Below are 16,973 nucleotides of genomic sequence, written 5' to 3'. Positions count from 1 at the left end.
AAATACTGTACATGCCTTTTTAGAAACTACACCTTTCAGTTAACCAGAGGGGGAAACTATTTTCTTCTGTGAATCATCCACTCTGTGATGGAGAGCTTTAACATCCCTGTGTGTGATCAGCAGAGTAGGGTGACAGGGAGGTAATCTGGTTTATCCCACCTGACGTGTCAATGAGTTCTGCAAGCAGTTTTCTGGGGTTTTGCTCATGGGTGGTTTGGGTCTCATTCATGATGTTCTTATAGAGTCCTGGTCCAGCCCAGCGGCGGATGAATACCCAGGAAGGGGTATAAGCCAGCACGTTTGCCAGTCTGGCCACACCAGGATGCACTCTGAGGGGCAGCCCAGTTTTCCCTGCTAGGAACGCAAAGGACGTGCTCAGAGCTGGAATTTGGCGAAGCAACTTGCTCCAACACGTCAAAGCTGCTGCATCCCCAATACCCCACCCTCCTTCCGCCCTTACACCCCCAACCCCAACTTGAGGACTCCCCGCCCCCACCACGCTGACAGTCTCAATCCTAACCCCACCGAGGCGAAGAAGTATCTTTGCATCAGAACAAGCCTGGAGAGGTGAGGCCACCAGTGACTCCCAGCGGCCGCACAGGGCGCTGCGCCCCCTCGCCCCGGCCTCTCCCCCTTCCCCTCCCCTGCCCTGCGTCCGCCCCGCCGCCCCCGCGCCGCCTCCTGCGCCTGGGCTGGAGGCAGATTCCTCTCTCCGGGTTTTCAAAGCGCCTTTCCGAAACCACCTCCCCGCCCAGAGAGGGCGAGAGATCCCGGGCGCAATTGCTCCCCGGAGCGGCCGACGGGCGCGCGGGGAGAGGCCTGTGCCGGGGTACTTTCAAACTGAGGCGCGCGCACACACTCACACCCACCCACCCACCCAGACACACGCGCGTGCGCGTGCTCGCGCGCGCATACACATACACACACACACACACACACATACACACACGCCCATTTATATAGGCGGTGGCGGCGGTAGCGGCCGGGGCGGCGGCGGCGGCGGCGGCGAGCGCAGGAATGATGGAGCTGAGCCAGCCGACCCGGGTTGGAAGCAAGTGAGGAGAGCCTAGGCGCGCCCCGGGATTTCTGCGCCCCGTGCTTGTCATCCTACTCAGGGAACGGTGCACGGGCCGGCTGGACTGATTTGCTAGGGGGAGGGCGGGGAAGAGGAGGAAGCCAGGTGAGCAAGGAGCCCCCTGCGTATCTGGACTGCCCGAACGCACCTTCGCCGGACTCCAGCCGCCTCTCCACCCAGGTGGGCGCGTCCGCTTCCCCGCTCGCCAGGGGCGCTTTGAGGAGACCGGAAAGTCGCGGCCCGGCTGCGCGGGATGCCTTTCGCCAAGCGGATCGTGGAGCCGCAGTGGCTGTGCCGGCAGCGACGCCCGGCGCCTGACCTGGCGGAGGACGCGATCGGAGGCAGCGCAGAACCGCCGCCGCCGCCGCCCCTGCAGCTGCCCGGCCGACGGGACGAGGCCGTGGCGCCGGGGCCAGAGGATCCTCCCCGCGCACCCCCCGCGCCTCCCGGGCCGCCACCTCCCGCGCCAACCGACCAGGCGCCGCCACCGCACGGAGAGGCGCCTGCGGCGGGTGAGGAGAGCGTGGCAGGGGTCCTGGAGGCGGCGTCCGTGGCTGGCGAGGCGTCCTCAGCGGCAGCCACCGCGGTGTTGCTCATGCTCGACCTGTGCGCGGTCAGCAACGCGGCGCTGGCCCGCGTCCTCCGGCAGCTCTCGGACGTGGCCCGGCACGCGTGCAGTCTCTTCCAGGAGCTCGAGAGCGACATCCAGCTCACCCACCGTCGCGTCTGGGCGCTGCAGGGCAAGCTCGGCGGCGTGCAGCGCGTGCTTGGCACGCTGGACCCCAAGCAGGAGGCAGTGCGTGAGTACCCGCGCGGTCCGCCCGCCTAGCGCTCGCTCCGGCGCCGCGCCCTCGCGCCCTCCGCGGTCTCCGCAATCCCAGCCCCGCGGCGCCGGGCCTGCTGCGGTTTACACCTTACTCTTGCTTCCCCATCCCTCCCCTCCCCTGAACTCACCCCAGTCCTCCCAGAGTTCGGGTGAGGGATGCAGACGCCAGGGGAGAAAGTTAAAGGGGGCGGTCTCTGACCTCAAAGGCAGCGGTGGACTGAGAGGGAGCATTTATGGGGACAGAGAAGGCAGAGGGGTCTGTCATTGACTTCTGGGGCTCGATTTCTCTGTCCCTCCTCGGGAGGCAGAGGGTTGGTGCTACTTCTGTGGTTTCCAGCAGCCCGTCCTGAGCCCTGTGTAGTCCTCCCACCCCCATCCCAGTGCGTGCTTGGCGGGGGTGGGGTGGGGGGGGGGCTCGAGAAGTGGCCTTTTAGGGCTTCTGCTACGCTGTGGCAGTTTGGGCCCTCTTGTGACCTCAGGGGCTGCACCGAGCTCCGGACCTGTGCCCTGTGCTTGTGTGCGCCATAGCGTGGCGCCGCACGCCTCCCAGAGTGAACTCCGAAGCGCTCTGCTCCAGCCTTGTGGCCTGGGAGGGGCGTGGAGGGAGAAGTGTCCTGGACCCTGGGGAGGTCGAGGAGACCCTTGGGCATCTCTCCTGGCCTGACCACAACAGGGTTCCTACTGAATGACTCTCTATGCCATCTTCCCTCCAAGAATCTTGGAGGTGTTCTGCGCCCCCCTCCCACCCCCCACCCCAACGTGTACTATCATCCAATTTCACTCGCGTGTGCAAGACCCCTGAGCACCTTTGCTGCCTGTTAACTTCACTCTTGCGACATCCCAGGGCTCCCAATAAATGTAATTCTGGCGCTCAGGAGGGTCCCCTGGCGCACTGTTGGCCAAATCAAGAGGTGTCGGAGTCATTTAGAACCGAGCGGACGGTGGGCGGGGGCCCTAGGCTAGCATGCGGGTCCTTTGGCGCCTAGTTCAGCGGCTGCGACGCTCACAGCGAAGGTGATGTCAGCGGCTCCGACTTACATAAGAAGCTTCCCCGGTTGCTGCAGCAGCTGCGCCGGTGCGCGGTGGCCGCTGAGCGCGCGGGGCGGGGGCGCTCTCGGCATTCTTCCCCGGGGACTTCCGGGCACCTCTGCCCTGCAACCTGGCCCAGCCTTCTAACCAACCCTTCCCGCTCGAGCACTGCCTTCCTTCCCAAAAATAAAATAAAGTAAAACCCCTTTGAACCCCGGCCCGGGAATTCGCTGCTTTCTGCAATAACAATAATAATAAGCGTAATGAATAAATGATGTGCGCGATCGGTTTTCGCAGCTATAAAAGACCCGGAGTTGGGTTAATGACTGGTTGTTTAAAGGGCAATTCCGGGGATGAGTTCTGGAAAGAATTAGGACTGCCGTGGGCCAAGTCGTATTTTACTTTTGGGACTTGAAATGAGCGCTTTAATCCTACCTCCTTTTTTACCCCAAACCACACAGCAGGGACAGGCCCTTCACTTTCAACAGCGCTGATATCTAGGGAGTGCGGTCGGGGGAGTGGTGATTTCACTTCAAAAGGAGTGGAGGGAAGTTTTGCAGACTGTTGAGTGGTGCATACATTTCCCGTGTGTGTGTGTGTGTGTGTGTGTGTGTGTGTGTGTGTGTGTGTGTGTGTGTGACACATGAAACTCAACACTGGAGAGAATGAGTTTTCTCCCTTTTTTCTTTAGAGGCAGAGGTGGGTATACAATCCTTTACACTGTTTGGAGTACAGACTAATGGTTAATGAAGAAAAGGGGATTTTTGGTGTGTGCTTACAAGTGATGAACGTATGATGAACATATACTCTGTTTAGGCGGTTCCCTGGTGGCCTAGCTGGTAAAGAATTTGCCCACAATGCGGGAGACCCGGGTTCAGTCCCTGGGTCGGGAAGATCCCCTGGAGAAGGGGATGGCAACCCACTCCAGTATTCTTGCTTGTAGAATTCCATGGACAGAGGAGCCAGGTGGGCTACAGTCCATAGGGTCACGAAGAGTCAGACACGACTGACTACTTTCACTTTTCACTTTCTTTCATACTCTGTTTATGTGTATTTATACATGAATAAAGATGGGGCTCATATAATAAAAGGGACAGGCTTAAAATCTCCTATTATTTTTACGTTTTTCTAAAACGTGATCTCCATGCTTTGTACCCATACCTCTCTCTTCTCTTGTCCACATAAATTTAGGATGACATTGTTCCTGTTTGATGTCATAAAGGCATTACCTTTGGGAGGAAAAGCACAGTATTGTGTCTTAATTTGGGTTTCTCAGTGTGCAGAGGTGGAGACAAGGATTTCTGTGCAAGGAGTTTCTTTGAGAGGGGATCCCATGAAGCACGGGGAGGGAGTGGGGGAGTGGGCAACTGGGGTTCAATCCAGCACACACCTGAAAGTGTTCCGCTGAGAAATGAGGAGGCTGGAGTATTTATCCATCAACTTTCAGCACTCACTGATGGAGAACACTTGGAGCCTGAACTCCCTGGCTTCTGAGACCCACCCCAGGTGTGGGCTCAGCAGGCTCCTGGGCCATGCAGAGAGGTGTCAAAAGTCTGTGGTGTGGCATGCGGGACCTTTTAGATGTGAAGATCCTGCATGCCGCAACTTAGACTTCGTGTAGCCAAGTAAATAAATATTTAAAATACAATGTCTGTGTCGTGTTTGGGAATGTCTGCAGGGGTCACCTGGGAAGGGGAAAGGGGCTGTTTGTGGGTGGAGAACCAATGGCATTTGCTATGTTATGCATCTCCCTTCAGCATTGCTCAAAGCCTAAGGGAGTTTCAAAGGAAGAGGAAGCCTAAAAGTGATCGGACTTCCCTTTTCTCCCCCCTTGAATGTGTCTGGGTGCCTCCATACCCCTGTGTAGCCTTTCCACCCATATCACCATTCTCCATGCTGCTTCATCCTTGGATAGCTTCTTCCTGTTGCCCTGAGACAAGCTGGGGTGGTTTTTGCAGGGGTGACATCATCTGACACACACTTCAGCAAAGTCACTCTGGAGGCAAGTCTGGAGGCTGGTAAACCAGTTAGACGGTGCAAGTGGTGACCATGGCTGGGACTCAGTAGACAATGAGAAAGGCTCAGATTGTAAATTCATTTTGCAAATAGAATTGACAGGACTTACCAATTGGATTGGTTACAGGGCATAAGAGCAGAAAATAATAATAATTATTATGGATGACTCCTAGTGGGTTTTTTTTTCCTTAAATAGCTTATAGAAGGTCCATTTCCAAAAACGGGTAAGGTCTGTGGAAGAGTAGATCTTTTATAGTTGGGGTAGGAGGGAATGGAACTGATACTTTTCTGTTTGTGTTATGTTAACATGAGATGCTTGTGTCTAAGACAATTAGGTGTGTGAATTCAGAACTCAAGAGAGAGGTCCAGGCTGGAGATGCAGATGCAAGATGTAAGGGCAGAGATGATATGTGAAACCCTGGAGCTCAGGACCAGGTAGAGAGTAAAGAAAAGGGGGCCAAGACTTATCCTAGGGCAGTCCAACTTCAAAAGTTTAGTAGAGAAGAAAGAGCAGTGAGCAAGCTAGAAGGAAAATCAGGAGAGTGGTGTGATGGAAGTCACGAGGAGGTGTCTCAGGAATGGAAGGGGAATCATTTTGGTCAAATGCTTCTGAGAGGAAGACGAGTGCTGATGTAAGACCATTGAGTCTGGTACCTTGTTAGCAATGAGTGGCCTTGCTAAGTGCCATTTCAATGGAGGGGTACAGAGGAAGGCCACATAAGAGGGGTGAAGAGAACAGGAGAAGTGGAAGAGGAGAGAGCAAGCACAGACAGCTCTTGTAAGGAGTGTTGCTCTGAAGGTAGGGGAGGAATGGAGCCGTGGCTGGAGGGGAATGCAGGGCCCAGGGAGATTTTCATAAAAGGTGTTGATATTGAGGCATGTTTAGATTCCATGTAGAGGGAAGAATTGATGATGCTGGAGAAAGAACTGGACAATTATGGAAGTCCTTGAGAGGCTGAGAGGGAAAGGGATCAGAGCACCGTCGCCCATAGGAACTGGAGAGAAGATGACAGATATGGGCAAAGGGACAGGTGGACTGGTGAACTGGTAGCAGTGGGATGGGGTGTTCTTACCCAATTCCGTCTCTTTTCTCTGACTTTCTCGGAGAGATCATCAGTTGAGAGGGTGTTGGTAATGTGAGGAGAGAAGACAAGGCATTAGTGCTGTCTCAGGAAGGGAATGTGGATGCAGGAAAGAAGTATGGAGGGGTTCCCTGGCTGTATGGAGAGCCTTCTGAGACTTACGGTCATAAACATGGACTCAGTCCAGTTTTTTGGTCACTAAAACTGGAGATTTTGGAATTATTTCATGGGGCTCAACCCCAAACTGTTCATCCTGAGACATTTGAATGACATTGGCTTTTGGGTTGCTGTTGATTGTATTTTGGAGAAGGCAACGGCACCCCACTCCAGTACTCTTGCCTGGAAAATCCCATGGATGGAGGAGCCTGGAAGGCTGCAGTCCATGGGGTCGCTGAGGGTTGGACACGACTGAGCGACTTCACTTTCACTTTTCACTTTCCTGCATTGGAGAAAATGGCAACCCACTCCAGTGTTCTTGCCTGGAGAATCCCAGGGACGGGGTAGCCTGTTGGGCTGCCGTCTATGGGGTTGCACAGAGTTGGACACGACTGAAGTGACTTAGCAGTAGCAGTGATTGTATTTAGTTTCTGAGTCTTGAAGTACTTTTTATATTGAAGCTGAAAATTCATGCTAAGTCACTCAGTTGTGTCCAACTCTTTGTGACCCTGTGGACTGTAGCCCACCAGGCTTCTCTATCCATGGGATTCTCCAGGGAAGAATACTGGAATGTGTTGCCATGCCCTCCCCCAGAGGATCCTCCCGACCCAGGGATCAAACCCACATCTCCTGTGGCTCCTGCTTTGCAAGCAAATTCTTTACCGCTGAGCCATCGGGAAAATCAACAGAAAAGGGCACAGACCATAAATGTATAGCTTGGTTAACTTTCACAAAGTGAGCATCTCACATAACCATCACCAAGATCAAGGAAGAAAACATTGCTGTATCTTGAACCACCCTCCCAAGGCCCATTTTATCCGTCACTACCCTCTTCCTCAAGGGCAGACCTCTTCCATCAATTAGGTTTTCCTGCTTTTGAACTTCGTGTAAGTGGAATCACATAGTATATATACCTTTAAGTGTCTAGTGTTCCTCACCCAATATTATATTTGTAAGAGTCTTCCATGTTGTTGTATATACAGTAGATTGTTCCTTCTCGTTGCTGAATAAAATTCCATCGTGTGCATATACCACCATTTGTTGGTCTGTTCTAATGATGAATATTTGGGTTATTTCCAGGGTAGGGCTATCACCACAGATGTTTTTCTATGTGCTTTCTGGTGGGCTTATGTTTGGAATATTGTGTGTATGTATATATATATATATATACATACACACACACATATATGTACACAATTGTTTGGAATATGTCTAAAAGTGGAATTGCTAGATCAAAGGGGATATATATGTTTGGCTTTAGTAGCTACTGCCTAACAGTTTTCTAAACTGGTGGTACCAATTTATACTCCCAGAAGTATATGGAAGTTCTAGTTGCTCCATGTCCTTACCAACACTGGTATGGTCTTTTTAATTGTAGCTACTCTGTGGGTAGCTAATAAAAGTCTCATTTTGGTTTTAATTTGCACTTCACTGACAGCTTATGAGATTGAAAACATTTTCATATATTTTTTGACCACTTGAATGTTCTCCTTTCCTCATTTGTTCTTCATTTTGCAATAAGGTTCTTTGCGTGTTTTTCCTTCTCTTGTAGGAGTTGTTGTGCGTTGTGGGTGTAAGTTCTTTGTGAGCTGTAGATGTTGCAGTTACCCTGCCTCTGTCATGTACCTTCTCACTCTCTTAGTGTTGCCTCTTGGTGAGCAGAAGTTCTTGTTTTTATGTAATCCACTTTATGGATCCTTTTCTTTATGGTGAGTGTTCTTTGTGCTCGGTTTTATTTGTTTTTAAATTCTTCACTAAGCCCAGGGTCATGAAGATATTCTTCTATGTTCTAGAAGTTTTTTTGTGTGGACTTTGTCATTTAGATCCATGATTCACATGGAATTGATATTTACACATGGTGGGAAGAAGGGGCAAGATGCCTTTTTCCCTGTGGATTAATCCGTTGCCACATACTGAAAAGACCATCATTTCCCCATTTTACTGCAGTGACATGTTTGTTATCTAATGAGTGGATTGATTTTATTTTTCTGGTTAACATTCATTGAGTTCTGCTCTATGTCAAGCCCTGTGCTAAGATCATTGTATGAATCATCGTATTGAGTCTTCACAATGACTCTATGAGAGTTATTGTCCTGTTATTTTCCTACTTTACTGAGAGTTAACAACTTACTCTGGGTAGTAACAGCTGGAAAGTGCTGGAGCCTAGAATTAGGGTCCAGGTCTGAGTGCACAAACTATATTTGCAAACATTAGACTTTTCTCCTATGAGTGGCTGCACAAATCTAGAGCAGTTCCAATGTTTCAATCAATATGCTTCTGTCCACTTGTCATGTCTCTCCCTGCCTTCCTCACCTTCCACCCCAGTCCAGTCACACTGAGCTCTACTGGCTGTTCCCTAAGTCGCCAGGCTTTCTTGTTCTTCAGGCCAATGTGTATATTGCTTTTCTCTTTGTAACATTTCACTGGCTCATTTCTGTGCTTTCTTTGCTAATCTGTGGAGTTGTCATCTTCTCGGTACAGTGGAACCTGATCCCTTGCTTGCTGCCTTCCACCTGCGAATTTTCTAGAACTGTGTGCTAACCTTTATCTTAGCTTTTCTCCTTCTGGACAGCAGACTGTGTGGGTGCTCTGCTAGATTCCTTCAGCTCTCACCTCTCATTCTGAAGGCTGCTGCTGCTGCTAAGTCACTTCAGTCGTGTCCGACTCTGTGTGACCCCATAGACGGCAGCCCACTAGGCTCCTCTGTCCCTGGGATTCTCCAGGCAAGAATACTGGAGTGGGTTGCCATTTCCTTCTCCAATGCATGAAAGTGAAAAGTGAAAGTGAAGTCGCTCAGTCATGTCCGACACTTTGCGACTCCATGGACTGCAGCCTACCAGGCTCATCCATTTGTGGGATTTTCCAGACAAGAGTACTGGAGTGGGTTGCCATTGCCTTCTCCGAGTCTGAAGGCTGCTTACTGCTAACTCCTGTGACTGTGCCTTTTTTTTTTTTTTTCCTGCCTGGGGCTTCTTTTTTTTTTTTCCTGCCTGATGGACCATGCTAGGCCCTATGCAGAGGGCAATCCAGAAGTGCCAGTGAGTTAATGCCCCTGAAGCAGTACTCAACCAGTTATGGATAGGACATTGGGGGACCATGGCCCTGCTTCCTTGCCCCTTGGATGAGAGAGCTCCAAGGCATGTTCTGTACCATCTCTCAGAGTTCACCAGAGGACTGAGCTGTAGTTGCTCACCGTGGTGACGTGTCTTCAGACACACTGTGTATTCTCTGCCTTCTTTTCCCCATCTCTTACCTATGGGTGCTCCCTGGGGTCAACTCCCATAAAACCTTCTTGCCTTTGAGCTTGCACTTGTGCTCATAAGGTCTGGGAGAGCCCATGCCAGAGCTGTCTGTGTAATCTTTGAACTATGAAGGTGAAGACGTGGGACCGAGAGTGTGGTAGAGGTCACGCTTCTCTTTCTTTTTCCCTAAACTTCTTTCCTGAGGATTATTACATTTGCCACATGGGCACACCCTTCCAGACGCTCAGTGGTGGGTCTGGATATAACTTACCACCCTTAAGTGGGCTTACAGTTTGAACCTCTTATTGGGGTGGGAGGAGGTCTTCAGTGCTTCGAAGGTGAGAAGGGGCACAAAGCAAACTCAGGCCTACAATGATGAAGACATACTCCATCATTTCCTCAGTGTTCTGTCAGCCAGCCTTTGAGAGTACCATTTGTCTTCCTGTGGAATTTGGCCAGTGATGGCCCCAAGAGATCCATGCTACCTATTTGGAATACATAATCTCAGCCACAGCTGAGCCCCAAACTGCTAAAGCCAGAAGTAGTCTAAGAAGTAACACTTGGGGTGAATCGTTCATTTGGGTTTGGTATGGCAACGCTCATCATGGGTTCAGCCTGCTTTTGGAAGGATGATCCCTTTCCTTCCCATTCTGTTCATTCTACCACTCACAAAACCCCTTTACAGTCTGGTTAATGTGGTTTTTTTTTGTTTTTTTTTTTGTTTGGTGGGGGGTGGGGAGGGATGTTTTCCGCACTGTGGTTAGGTGTCTTTTCCTCCTGGCTCTACTCAGCAAGTTTTTCTGAGACATTATGGAATCCGAACAGCTCTACTGAAAGCTGCTTTAAAACCTCTCATGGAGCAACTGAGAAGAAAGCAATCTTTCAAAGGTTAATAATCCATGGGTATAACTTTCTCATAACCAGTAACAGCAACACATTTCTTTTTAGACTTTTCTTGTACTGAATTGGGCTTTTAAATCAAAACTACCTAACTATTTTACCTAGGAAATAATTGTGATTCTGTTGGGCTGATATTTCTAAGAGGGTAACAGTAAAGATTTCTCTCTTTGTGTTTGTGGAAGTGTTTTCTACACAATGCCATCAGGAAAGTGTAAATTCCACAGAAGCACTCAGACACATCTTCAGTCTCAGGGCTTCTTGTCTATAATGGTCATCACCTCTAAGTTCCAATTATACATGACATCTTTCCTTTTGTCCCATGTTAGCCCAAACATCTTAAAGATCCGCTGATTTTGGTTTTTTTTTTTTTTTTTGTGCCACTCTTGTGGGTTTCAGGATCTTAGTTTTCTGACCAGGGATTGAACCCAGGCCCATGGCAGTGGAAGTGCTGAGTCGTAACCACTAGACCACCGGGGAATTCCCAATATTTTGAAATTTTAGAACAAAGACAATTTTAAACGTAGTTGGAATTTTGTTCCGATAGTTCAGTTGAATTTATTTTTACTCTAATAAAAACCGTGAACCACAAGATTTTGTGAGACACTTAAAAACAATCATGGGAAGAGTATCCCCAGAACAAACCCTCAGTCACAAAACTTCCTGAAAGTTCTTTTCGCTTCAAGAATTCCTCATGAATCACATCTTGATAACAAGTTAAAACAGAAGATAATGAGGTAAGAATTGTTTCTAAATGTAAAGCTCCCATTCTAAGGTCTAAATTTGTTGAAATAAGGTTTTGGCGAACCCTCCTAAGCAGACTGTAAGCCCACAGAGGGCAGAGACCCTGTCTAGCTCATCTTTGTAAATGACTAAGACAGGCGTGAGAACATGAGAAGGTTTGAGTGTACTGAAATAGAGCTTCTGAGGACCTGATCATCCATATGATGAAAAATCACTTAATTATGAAACATCTAAGTCCTTCAAAACTGTTGTCATTCAGTTGCTCAGTTGTGTCTGACTTTTTGTGACCCCATGGACTGCAGCACGCCAGCCTTCCCTGTCCATCACCAACTCCTGGAGCTTGCTCAAACTCATGTTCATCGAGTCAGTGATGCAATCCAACCATCTCATCCTGTGTTGTCCCCTTCTCCTCCTGCCCTCAATCTTTCCAAGCATCAGGGACTTTTCCGATGAGTCGGCTCTTTGCATCAGGTGGCCAAAGTACTGGAGCATCAGCTTCAGCATCATTCCTTCCAATGAATATTCAGGGTTGATTTCCTTTAGGATGGACTGAGTTGATCTCCTTGCAGTCCAAGGGACTCTCAAAGTTAACCAAGAATAAAATGAAGTTAACAAGAGTTGGAGAGTCTTGGGATCTTAGAGTTGGGAAAGACCTTAGCATTCATCACATCCAACTGCCCACCCAAGGTGGGACTCTTTTTAAAGATGTCCCAAGTGGAAGCCCATTGACTTTCTGTGCCCTCCAAGATTCTTAGGAAAGGCCACCCACATCCCAACTTTGTTACTGGAGAGTTACCACTCTAAAGCAGTCATTACCTACACTGAGACTAAATCTGTCTTTTGGCAGTGCCTGCCTTTTAGTCCTGATCTGTTGTCTGGAGCCATATGGAATCTGCTTATCATCTCTTTTCTAGGACATCATTAAGTGTCTAGAGGTGACTATTATTGTCACTTCTAAGTTTTCTTCATCCCAGGTGAAACAACTTTAGTTCCTTCAACCAGGACTCTTGATGCCAAGTTTCCTGTCCCCTCTACTCTGGTTGCCCCCTGCCACAGGTGGAGAGCAGGAGTGTACCTGTTCCTTTCTCTGTCTGATATACCCCTAGGACTAAGGTGGCCCTTGTTGCTTTTACCATTTGCAGGACACTGCTGGTGCATGATTGCTCTTATGCCCAACAAACCCCTATCCTTTATGGTGGCAGTTCTTTTACCCGTGGCTTCCTCTGTTCCATTTGTGTAGTTGGTATTTTTGAACTTAAATTTCACAAGACTCCCCCATTGTCTCTGTTAAATTGAATCTTGCTTGCTTTGCTCTTTCATTTCCAATCAGTGCTGATGGTTTAAAATCTTGATTCAATGTGTCAGCTACTGCCCACAGCAGTCTGCTCTCTGCAGACATCATAAACATGATTCTAGCCCATCACCCACATCTTTGATAAAATTAATGTTCAGATGGACTCAAGGCCAGAGCCCACTGGCAGGCAGTACTAACAGCATCCCTCCAAGTTGACGTCTGTTAATCACTGTTTCTTGGGTACCATTGTTGCAGCAGCCCTGAATGCTCCCCCCACCTTCCCATTCAAACCACATTTCTCCACGTTGCCCACAAGATCTATCATCATGAGTGATTGTCAAATGGTTTGCTGAAATCAAGATACCATATGTCTGTAGCATTCCTTTGATCTCCCAGTCTAATAACCCTACTCAAAAGGGAAATGAGGTTAGTCTGGCTCAAACTGGACTCACTTACAGCCATCAGAGGGGCTATTTAAATGTTCTTGTGTATAATGCATAAAGAGTTTATTTGGGGGAATCTGCTTTGGTGTTGCAGCCATCGAATGACTATAAAGTTGGACAGCAAGAGGACTCTCTGGGTCCTAGAGTCCATCTCTCTGCCTCCAAAGTGCCTGGTTTGTCAAAAAGCAGAGAATTCAAGTGCTCGTCCCTGCCTTTCTTGGAGGATACCTGGTGAGAACGTTATGTCCCTGTGCTCTGTACCTTCAAGAAAGGTTTGGAATTCATGACGTTCGGAGTGTACTTGGGCTTAGTTTGAGCAAGGTTGTCAGGTATCTGGTTTATCTCATTGTTGAGAGGAAGCGGACATGTGGTTAAGAAAACGGATGCTGAAGTCTGATCATGTGGTTCAAATCCTGGGTCCTCGCTCTTCATCTATTATGGGATGGAGATAAACCCAGTGCCTGCTGCATCCAGTTGTTGACAGGACCGGGGAGTCAGATGTTCAGGCACTTAGAGCTGTCCCTGTGAGCCCCTGGTAATTATCGGCTGTTATTTTATTGGAACTATAATTGGATCATGCAGAGTGGGAGGCCCGTGTTCATTTTTTTCAAGTAAGTATAAACGTGTGCCTGAATCTTTGAATTGCTGGCTCAGGGAGAAGGAGACAGCTGACCAAGCAATGCTCTGTCCCTCTTCGCGTTCAGATGGCTCTGAAGATTTCTGTGTCCTTTGTGGCTTCTTTTTGTCATGCAGAGAAGTATCGGAATAAAAAAAAATTGACCAGTGACCTTATCATCCAGATTCACTCATTTATTATATGCCAGACACCCTTTTAGGGGTTTCATCAGTGAACAAGAAGTTACAAGGTGTTTACAGAGGAGAGAGACAATCCATAAACAGCAAACCTGACACTTCTAAGGAGATTTCAAAGCATGTTAGTAGGTGATCAGTGGTACCGGCAGAAAAGCTACTAGCACAGCATGAGGGCCATCTGTAGGATTGGAATGAGGTTGCTGTTTTCGATGGGGTGGTCAGGTGAGCCTCATTGAGGAAACAGCATTTAAGTGAAGACTGGGGACATGTGAGGGAATTAATGAGTTCGTGAGTGGAGAGGAAGCATTTCAGCAGAGGAAACCAGAGCTCCTGCCATGGCGCTGAGGTGACGGCATGCCCTGTGTGATGGAGGGACAGCCCATGTGGTCGAGCGAGCAGGGAGGAGAGTGGCAGGAGAGGAGGCCAGGGAGGGGGCTGGAAGGCGGCTCGGCACTGTCAAGTAGGCCGTTGTGAGTGAGGACTTTGCCTTTTGCACTGAGTGAAATGGGGACTCGCTGGAGGGTTTCGAGCCTAGCGGTAACATAATTGACTTAGAGTTTAAAAGCATCACTTTGGCTACTGGGCCATGAAGAGACTGTTGAGAGAGGCAGAGGTAGAAATAGACAGTCCAAGTTGGAGGCCATCCTGGTGAGAAGCAGTAGTGGTTTGGTGGAAGTAACCAGAAGCAGCTGGATCCAACTTAGAGCTGTTGGCATCTTTTGTTTCATGTTCAGGGCTAGGCAACTCAGCTTATACAGATGGGCCTAAAACTGAAAATGAGAGGAAAGCCCCCCTCGCCTCTTACTCTGCCAGACTTGCTCCAAAAGAAACCAGACTACAGTGTGCCTTGCTCCTTTTAGGAGGAGCAAAAGCAAAATCTCACGTGTCTAATGCGTTTTGTTTGCAAAGCCATTTCTGAATGTTGAGGCAGGCACTTCTGGAGTCTTGGTGAATCTTATTTTGCTGTCTCGGAAAAATGGAAAAGGCATCCTAATGGATAGTCTTCTTTAAAAAGTCAGTGTACAATTTCCATCCAGAGAAATGTTCAGCCCTCAAATGTGTAGCTTGGTGAGTTTTTATAAATGGACCCACTGTGTAACCCACACTCTGGTTAAGATAGAAACTGCTCCCTCACTTCAGATAGAGTAAGTACTCCTTTAACGTAAGAAAGCAGCATGTTAACTCTGGTGCTCTTACCTCAGCCCCTGCCAGGGCTGTTGTGTGAATACGGCCATGGAAGATAATGATTCCACAGAAACTTGTGGAGTATCCAGTAGAATCCTGCTAAGAACTGGGGATTCCATGTATAGGAGCAAAGGAGCAAACTTCCAGTTCTAAGCTAAGTAAGTGCCAAGGATGCCATGCAGAGCATGATGAATATGATCAATAGCGATGTATATCTGAAAGTTGCTAAGACAGTAAATCTTAAAAGTTCTCATCACTAGGAAAAAAATTGTAATTATGTAAGGTGTGGTGGATGTTAGCTAGGATTATCGGAGCAATCACTTCACAATATGTGCAAATATTGAACCATTATGTTGCATACCTGAAACTAATATAATGTATGGCAGTTGTACCCCAATTAAGAAACAAGATTGAACGCCAAAAAAAGATTTCTAACACAGATTGAAAATAGTGGAGTTTCCTCACTTCATTCTGAGGGTGCTGGCTCTTTACGATGTCTTGGTGGCAGGCGTTAGGGAGAGTTCCATTTGACACAAGGCTAAGAATCTGGCCTCAGAGGCCCCAGGGGTAACTTAGAAGTAGGAATTTTCCAAGATAGAGCTAAAGTAGCATTTAAAAAGAGATGGAAAAAAAAGAACTTGTTACTTTTAGGCAAATTTTTAAGTAGCAGAGAATGCTGATTTGCAACTGTTTTCAGCTGATGCTTGAAGCCTGGCTGGAGGATGAAGAAAGTTGTTTAAAAGATGATTTATTATTATTACATTGAAGTGCATTTAGATGTGTGTGAAAAGGAGCTGTACTCTGGAGTTCAGCTACTCTTGATTTTCGCTACTAGACATCTGAGGGAGGAAAGAACTAGGAGCTAGGGGGAAGGATGACAGCCAGTGAGACATAATGCTCATTAGAATATAATATCAATATTTATGTTTCTCTCCAGTGTGCATCTGGACTCCATTCCTTTAGCCTGGATCTGTATTTTAATAATGCGAGTATAGCTGTGTTTTCCATTTGAATTTCACATCAGAGTTCAGCTGCCTCAGCCAGCCCCCTCCTCACCCCTGAAGTTCTTCCATTTGCAAGATGGCGCATGTTTCTCAAGACTTTGATTCTGGAGATGAACTTTGTGTGTGGTGTGGGGAGTGCAGCATGAATAAATACCACAGAAATCCTTCTCCATGTGACAGCCATAGGGCTTTTTGCCTTGTAAACAGGAGATAAGGATGCTTCAAAGTTTGGGGCAGTGTTGGGGGAGAGTGGGCAAACTGAGGAAAGACACTGGGAAGGATGTCATGGAAAGTTTGTGGAGAGTTTCACTTGGGTTAAATGCCTTCAGTGTGAGAGAAGAGATTTTGGAACCCTCCTCATGTATCAGATGTCACTAGGGCTCAGCTGGCAAAGTTTGAGCCTTCACTAATTAAAACTAATCCAATTGCATGAAGGAACATATGTTGCATAAGGTTGCTGCTTGTGTGGCTTTATTTTAACCCTTTCCCCATAGCCTAAACCCAGCAAATCTCAGCCTCATGATAGGGTGAGAGTTGATAGTGAGAAATGAGATTCACTTCCAAACACATTTGAGTAAAGACAGTGAATGGTGTAGGCTATAAAAGAGTGTTGGCTGGTCAGGGTAAATTTTTGAAGCCCTTTTGGGTTTTCTTGATGGATTTGTCAGTTCTGAGTTTTTAAACAGCTATTGAGTGAGAAGGAAATGGCAGCCCACTCCAGTATTCATGCGTGGAGAACCAGGCATGCCTGGACAGAGGAGCCTGGGGGGCTACAGTTCACGGGGTCACAGAGTTGGACACTACTGAAGTAACTTAGCACATTGAATGAGAAGGAAAATTAAAAAAAAAAAAAACACCAAAACCCTCCTTGACTTCTCAGGATGGACTTGGTTTTCTTTCTATATTGCTCTGTACTCCTTTCTGTGACCTGTTCACCTTGGTTGGGTCAATCCCTCTTGAGGAAGCTTGAGTTCAGGGTTTATACTCGGAAGGTTGGGATTTTTGTCCTGATCACAGGCTGCATTCCTGACCCCAGCTGCCTTTCTCATAAAAGGCCATGTTGGCCTCTGATTCTCTCAGTTCTGACACTTGCCAGCTGTGCGACTTTGGGCAAATTTGTAGTCTTTTTGGTCTTAGTTTCCTCATCTGTGAAATGGGAATACTTTT

The 16,973-nt window shown here is 48.1% G+C and overlaps 1 protein-coding gene across 2 annotated transcripts in view; it reads left to right on the top strand.

Annotated features, from left to right (window-relative positions):
* The first annotated feature begins 776 nt into the window (after positions 1–776).
* The window catches only part of NHS (NHS actin remodeling regulator), a 345,329-nt gene continuing 329,132 nt past the window's right edge, over positions 777–16,973 (top strand). Inside the window, exon 1 of one of the 2 annotated variants that reach the window (XM_005228397.5) lies at positions 777–1,875. In XM_005228397.5, coding sequence (XP_005228454.1) covers positions 1,329–1,875 — 547 coding nt within the window. In that variant the 5' untranslated portion in view covers positions 777–1,328. The remainder of the gene's footprint in view (positions 1,876–16,973) is intronic. The other variant, NM_001205728.1, reaches the window with a different exon arrangement.

This window comes from Bos taurus, chromosome X (genome assembly GCF_002263795.3).
Source record: "Bos taurus isolate L1 Dominette 01449 registration number 42190680 breed Hereford chromosome X, ARS-UCD2.0, whole genome shotgun sequence".
Classification (NCBI taxonomy): domain Eukaryota; kingdom Metazoa; phylum Chordata; class Mammalia; order Artiodactyla; family Bovidae; genus Bos; species Bos taurus.
Note: the sequence above shows the minus strand (reverse complement) of the source record. Positions and strands in the feature narration are given on the sequence as shown.